This window comes from Atta cephalotes (genome assembly GCF_000143395.1).
Source record: "Atta cephalotes unplaced genomic scaffold scaffold00004, whole genome shotgun sequence".
Taxonomy (NCBI): domain Eukaryota; kingdom Metazoa; phylum Arthropoda; class Insecta; order Hymenoptera; family Formicidae; genus Atta; species Atta cephalotes.
The window spans coordinates 6588128-6595872 of NW_012130068.1; the positions used below are offsets into that span (position 1 = coordinate 6588128).

At 27.5% G+C, this 7745-nt stretch overlaps 1 protein-coding gene across 1 annotated transcript in view; it reads right to left on the minus strand.

Annotated features, from left to right (window-relative positions):
* Positions 1-7745, minus strand: part of LOC105626020 (protein croquemort-like) — a 16372-nt gene that overhangs the window by 6403 nt on the left and 2224 nt on the right. Inside the window, exons 2-4 of the mRNA XM_012207329.1 lie at positions 5897-6057; positions 2001-2145; positions 1325-1531 (exon numbers count right to left, since the gene is read on the minus strand). Coding sequence (XP_012062719.1) covers positions 1325-1531; positions 2001-2145; positions 5897-6057 — 513 coding nt within the window. The remainder of the gene's footprint in view (positions 1-1324; positions 1532-2000; positions 2146-5896; positions 6058-7745) is intronic.

Below are 7745 nucleotides of genomic sequence, written 5' to 3' on the forward strand. Positions count from 1 at the left end.
AGAAGTTTAATTGTCGTTATAAATACCGGAAAACAAATTACGGCGCAGTTCGAATAACTACAAATATGATAATAAAAGACATGCATATATAGTATTATATATATATATATATATATATATATATAATTCATACTGAATTATTTAAACATTAAAAATCTAGCTTCAATCGTTATAGGCATTTCTAGTTCGTATTAATTATATTCTCACATGTACGATCTAAAATATAATTTTTATTGTTGACATTAATAGCTGTTTACATCTTTCATAGTGATCCCTAATGCCAAATATCTTTAATATTAGTATTTCAAATGAAAGAGATGAATTTTATTTATTACAGTAATAAAAGAATCAGGACAGGAAATCTCTGATTTTCTAATATTTGAAGAAGCAGAATAAATGGTACGAGCTGGGATTTAATTTATACATTTCGGACAGATTTCATTGATGACGCCTACTGACTCTTTCTTGTCACTCATATCTTAGCAACGAGGTTATAAATAAGTGTGATTCATCTCAGAATAAGCGTTCGTATGTATTAAATGATAGAATTGTAATTCTCTTGAATCTCCCTTGAAGTAATTACATGGAGAAATTTCTTTTCTTAGAGTTTACCCTGAAAATATGATAGTCGTGGGTCAACATTGTATTTCGAAGAATTTTAATGTACATTTCTCTCATTCATTAATAAAACTACAATAAAGTATAAAATAAGTTTCATTAATTTTACTAAAGTGCATGATAAAAATCTTTAAAATATTGTGTTCTACCATAACTACCATATTTTCAAGATAAATTTTAAAAGAAAATTCTCTCGTGTAGTTAGAATTGTTCTCTTTTGAATTATTAATTAATTAACTTAATAAATAATTTAGGAAAAGCTTTTTGTTATCAGTATATTAATGAATATTAATGAAGAATTATTAATCTAAAATTATTTAAAGTTACTTGGGGGATTACTATTATTTCTATATAATATGAATGCTTCTGAGGTAAAGTGACATACGTTTTTCAAACATAAACATTTGGCGGATTATTGCAAAAATACAAGCGGTAACAAGGGAATAGTAAATGTCGAAGTCGAAATCGGGTAACCAAAATGTGTAACTAAATCTAGCTCTGCAATTCATAATGATCCTCAATGCAAATAAAAAATTAACAGTAATCCTGCGAGAAACCGCAAATAATCATACAAGCAATAATCTTCGAAGTGCATTTAATATATTGCACACATTAACAAGTTGTCCTCGCTGATTAAATGAAACATTAAGAAAAAAGAACCTATCAGAAATAGCCTGTCTTATTAGTAAATACTGTCTATACGTACCGTATAGAACCAGCCGAAACGATCAATCGTCGGAATATCGTCTAATGGCATTATTTTGCTCATAGTGAACAAAGTATCAGGATAGCCTGTAAACAGTAATTCATTCACTGTTTTACTAGTGTAATATCGTCGATTAGTGCTACTTAAGAGAAAGGACAGTGACTTCTGCCAGTCGATTTCCCAAAATCTAACTTTGTGCGTTGCTGACTGTAAAAAAAGAGAATAAATAAATATATTTATAGTATTTAATATCTCTGATTCTTCTTGAATTGATTATTTTTTATTTTCATGTCAGAATGGAATTTAACTTTCTATAACCCGGTATGATTCCGAAGCCATATGCTGATATATCAATATCTTGTTGATTTATTTATTTAATTTTTATCGCAAAGTAATATAACGTAATATGCTTTTGCAAATTATTTATAAATAAAAATAATAGGAACTATCTTTAGATGTATATTTGATGTTACATAAATTTTTTTATAGTCACGAAAAAAATTTGTGCTATAATATAGAATTAAAAATCCGGAAATTCAGATACATCTTCCTATATACGATTGTATTGTTACTCAATTTCACGTACGATTTTTTTGTTTACATTGTTACAATTGATATTGTGAATTCAATTTATTGTTACTAAGCACGCGATAAAAGATGTAATAAAGTAACTTACCACAGTGACGGGGTCCAAATTAGTAATGATGTCGCTAAGACTTCCATTACTCCGCTCCGCATCGTAGTACCATATTCGTCGTTGAAAATAGCTGACAGTTTTGTTCTCATGATTAAATTGGATATTGTCTTTTTGCCTTATTTCCCTGCATTTCATAATTACATTAACGATTTCTTCCATTCTTTCTTGATTTTGTAGTCAAGAGAGTACTCTTTATAGTTGTCAAGCATTATTCTTAAATTTATGAATTAAAAACGGATAACATTAATAAAACACGCACTAATGTAAACGTTCACATTTTTCATAAAAGAAGATGTTTAATTTTAAGATATTAAAATATTATATTTCTTATTTCCGTTTTCAAATACTTAAAAATATTAAATGGGTACATAAAACGCTAAAAAGTGTTTAATTTTTTGAAGTATATATTATTTTAAAACACATAAAGTTAGAGTTTATAAAAATGTTTTAAATTGAAAATGTTAAAACACTGTTTTACTTTAAATAATGTTTGATTCTTAAACGTTTCTTGCGTTTTAAAAAATGCTAAAAGCTATTTTATTTTAGATAATGTTTAATTTTATAAAAACTAATTAATTTTATTTTATTAAATTTGCCTGTTTTGCTGGTCACATACACAGGTGAGCGTCGAATTTTCTTAAAAAAAAAATCTTCCAGTTCGACGTCATCTCTCGCGTTTTAATATAAACAGTTTTTTAGTACAACATCTTGTATTTAAAAATCTTGTATTAAAAAATTCTCCTTCGTAAACGTTTAATATTGATAAGATATTTTATTTTTTGATATACAAAAAAATAGATTATAATAAAACATTTTTTTTTAGTTTAAGAAAAAATAAATACTTTTTTAACATTTTGAATAAATTAAAACTTTATGATGTTTATATTTAAAATACGGAAACGTTTAAAACTGAAACATCTTTTATTATTAAACATTTGTTTTGGGAAATATGTTTTAAATGTAAACATTTTAAATACACTGCACTTTTTGTAGTACAGTAGTTTTATTTGTATGCAAATTAAATAATACATACATTTTCTGCCTTCATTTTAATTGATACATAATTTATTGATTGCTGCTATTTCTGAGGTTGATTATTCAATCGCAACTCAGATATCTGACCTATATATATTGCTTATTAATATTAACGGGGCCAATTGCCCCGCAACCATACAGGACGTACGTATGTAATGATAATGACCATACCTAATGCTCTCTTATTGTCAAAGCCGCAATTTTTATATTACCAATACAAAATTAGGAACGGAAGCAAGATTGTAGGAGAATTTGGATTAGGAGATAATTTTATTTTAGGCGGTAATACGATAATAAAATTTAAGTTTAATTTGTTTATCTGAATTGATGACCATTGCTCCAAATAATTATGTACATGGTTTTATACTTCGTTAATCATAATTCTATTAATTTAGAAAAGTCGCAATCACAAACTTGAGCGAAATTCAACCGTGTACTTGATTCAACTTTAAATTTCTTCAAATTTCGTTAATGATATTTAATAACTGAGTGTCAAAAAGATACTTTAAAGAAACTTAAGAATTTCAGTACACGAGATTTCAATCCAATTTATGATTGCAACTTTTATTTTTACTCTTCATGTTTATGCGTGTTAGGGCGCGTTTACATCTTGAAAAAACAGAAAGCGGAAAAGCAGTGATCAATCATTTCACGTTGGTGGTAAGTAGTACAAAAAGCCGAAATTGTCGACTAGCAGAGTTCTGATTGGCTGTTTTTCCGCTTTTTGCTTTTCCGTCAAGATATGAACGCGCCCTTAAAAAACGCGTGAGGTGTTCTTGGAAAACGAAAATTGCGAAATGTGTAATGGTACTCATATCTCGAATCATTTTTACAACGGGTAGTTCTACACATTTATTAGTTTTAACGCCAAAGTATTTTGAGATAAATTAGTCGAATGAAGAATACGACGCGAATAAGGGAACGCATCTATATAGTACTTGTTGAAGAATTGTAAAATACATGTTATTACGATCGAGAAAAAAATAATTAATTAGTCAATTACTTCATATAGACTCGCCTACGCGTCGCGTGATTGGTATTTTTTTATACATTAACATCAATACAATGAGGTTAACTATTTCTTCTTCATCATTAGATTCGTTATCGTGTTATAATTTCATAGTCTAATTAGAATAACCTGACGTTTACATTTTGCATATGAAGTATATCAGATTTCTTCTTATGACTTTTCTTTTATTTAAATTTTTAGATTTAGATCTTTCTTGTAATACTAATTAATGTACTAATTATGATCATTAAAACGTTTGTTTATTAAATGCAACTTATTTATCAAAATAAAATAGATACTGTAATATAAAATAGACAATATAAAATAGATAATATTAGGTGTAGTAAAAAAGAAATCCATTATTTTTCCATTCAATTTCATGCAAAAATAATGGATTTCTTTTTACTACACTTAATATTGTGTTAATACGTTAATCATATTAACTTTGCTCATAAATAGGATGCAATTGTAATCTAAATTAAAATAATATATTTACAGAAATTTGCATTTAGCACTAAGATTCGCTTTGATCAACAACAAGATTATTTCTATTAATTAGTAAATTATAATTAAAAAATATATAATAAGAAGGTTATTAATTTTGACATTACAAAATTATAAATTAGTCTAAGTTACTATTATTTTCTATTTAAATTACGATAAGTACGTCATAAAAATTATTGTTTATTATGCGACTATCGATTTAAATGAAAACAGTAATTGCAATTTATAATTTTGTTGTCAAAATTAATAACATTTTTATTATTTTTTTTAAATTGTGATTTACTAATTAATAGAAATAATTCTATTAATAAATATTGCTTATTAGCATCACTAATTTAAAAAAGACAATCAACGAAATTATGATAATAATTTTAGCTTCAATTCAGTTGAATTCAGCTTCAATTTGCGAAAACGATTTAAATTCAATAAATTGTATCGGTATGCAATTTATAAGATTAAAATAATATATTTGCAAAAATTTTCATTTGGCATTGAGTACTAAGATTTGCTTTGATCGAAAATATGTCTATGATATTATGTGTATTACTTGATTTATTCTCGTCTAATTTTAATTTATAATTAATTTTTATAATAAATATTGCAAAACATATTTATTTCATCTTAAGATTAATCAGTTTTATTGAAAATTCAGCCATTTGTTTAACAATCGTTTGTTTCATTTTTGATATGTTAAGTGCCATATCAGTCATTGGTGACTGACAATATACCTACTTTTTGATCAGACTGTCTACTATCCGTTATCAGTGATGATAAAAAATTTTTTATATGGTAAGTGAGTACATTGATTGCGAGTATAAAAAATTATGCTGACGAATATAAATAAATACGCAAACAAAAAGTTAAAAGAAGTCGGCGCTTAACGTGTTAAGCTAGAATATACACAATTTTTAAAGCATTAATTTTGAAATAGTCTGTTTATAATTAAAATTAATATAATTAAGACGCGTTGACACAAACAGTAACTATTGTAATTATAATTTTATCTTATCTGCAGTGGCTTATGCTTCGATCACAGAACCTCGAAACTTTCTATTTCTATGTGTTTAGTGATTCCTCTTTCTCTCTCTTCTCTGTCGTTACATTTAAAAATATTATTGAAATATATTCACATTTTTCTGAATGAAAATTAACACACATAAAAATTAATAGTGAGTCTTACTGAAGGAATTAATCTTGTTTTCTCATTTGATAAAAATATGTTAGATAAAAATATATTATACGTTCTTCTTATTGTATGTTTTTTTCTATGCCATAAGATTTCGTAAATCTTAATAATAAAAATTGTTCGTTTGAATCAAAGTCTTACCTGAAATAATAAGGTCCAACTTGATTGAAATGCGGTTTTTTTATGTTCAGTTCCTCTGGATTGGTCCAGTTAAAGAGATATACCTTCATAAACAAAGGCGGGAGGTTGCTGGTGTCCTTCCACATCTCAAAGCTTCTGGAAGTCGGCGAGAGAGCCAATTCCTAGAGATACAAAGAAATATTTAGCGGAAGTAAAAAACAATTAGCCAATAACAGCAATTGTTCACTTTACAGTTTTACAGTCTGATGATTACGTTCGCTGATTGCATTCAAGTGCAATGTTGACAATGCAAATGATTTCCTTATAAAGTGGCACTTAAATAACTATTCAGATCGCGTTTTACAGTTGATGAACACATGCAACAGTTGTTAGTTTATACTGTAGCTAGCCACGCGATCACAACGCAAAAAATAATTTATACTATGTTATTAGGAACAGTAGTAAAAATCACTGGAAACACTAAATTGATCACATATTATAACATTAATTATGCATCTACAATTTACAATTTAATTTATTCTCATAATTGACTGGAAGAAAAAGTCGTGATTGTAACATCGGCACAATCATAATAGCAAAAGATAATTTTGTATTCGAAATTAGTCACTTACTAATCAATTGTAAATTATAATACGAAATGCGATAAATATTCGCTAGCAACCGTTTCTTCAATAAGAATGTATATGTTTGTGCAGCTGTTAGTAATTAATCTTCACGTTGTGTGTTAGTTGTATGAAAGATTTAGAAGGGAAAACAAAAGCAGACACGTGATATGGTACGAATGTGTGTGTCTCTACTTTTATCAATATTAATATTATTCGCGCGCGATAATGCCAGTAGCGTGAAATGGAACTGTTGCGACGTGCCGCGACACAGAGAAATACCAATTAATGGGACAATCGGCCACTTTTCCAATCGGGTCGGTACTAGCGCCGAGGCAAGCATCCAGTCTCTAACGCATAGTATATGGATCAGTTCAACGAGTGATTTTATTTATCGCAAACGACGCTCATGCGATATGATGTTTGCGCATTTAATACATAAATGTAGCTTATTTTCCGCTATTATGGATGAAAAACACGCAACATATGTGTTATTCCTTTCTGAGAAAAGCTCGATAAGTGTAATTAATCACCAGTTTAAAAATCAACAAGTTTCAGGATTGTCGTTTTGCTAAAAATAAAGATTTTAATTAAAATCAATTAAATCAAGAGGAAGTCGCCAATTATGGTCGAAATTAAATGTTGGAGTAATAACTTTATATGTAATTCATTGTAAATACATTTAATTCAGATAAAAAATTGAATAAAATTGGGCAAAACGAAATGATAAAGAAGGCACAAAAGGCTAGATATTAACTTGCAATGATATAAAATAAAAATGAATAAATTGATTTATGCATGATGGATGATATCTTATTTCTTATACTTATGGGTAAGATTTTTTTTATTTTATAGTCAATCATCATTATTATATGCAATTAAAATATTTAAAGGTTTCTTTTTGGAATGACAAGTAATCTCAGAGCCACAAGTAGCAAGTGATAGAAAATTGAATTAATTTTTAAATTTTAAAAATTTTTAATTTAGTTTATTGCAAAGCTATATGAAAAAGACTACATATTAACAGAGTAAAAGACATAAAATGTGATACAATAGACTATAGTTAACATAAACATAAATACAATAGACAATAGTAGCTTGCAAATGGTTAGGCGTCAGCAAAATTGCTGTTACAAAGCCTACTAGTAACAAAATCAGAATAAGACAATAATGCAATAAGAGGTAAACCAATAGCTGAAATCATACACACACACACACACACACACACACACACACACACACACACC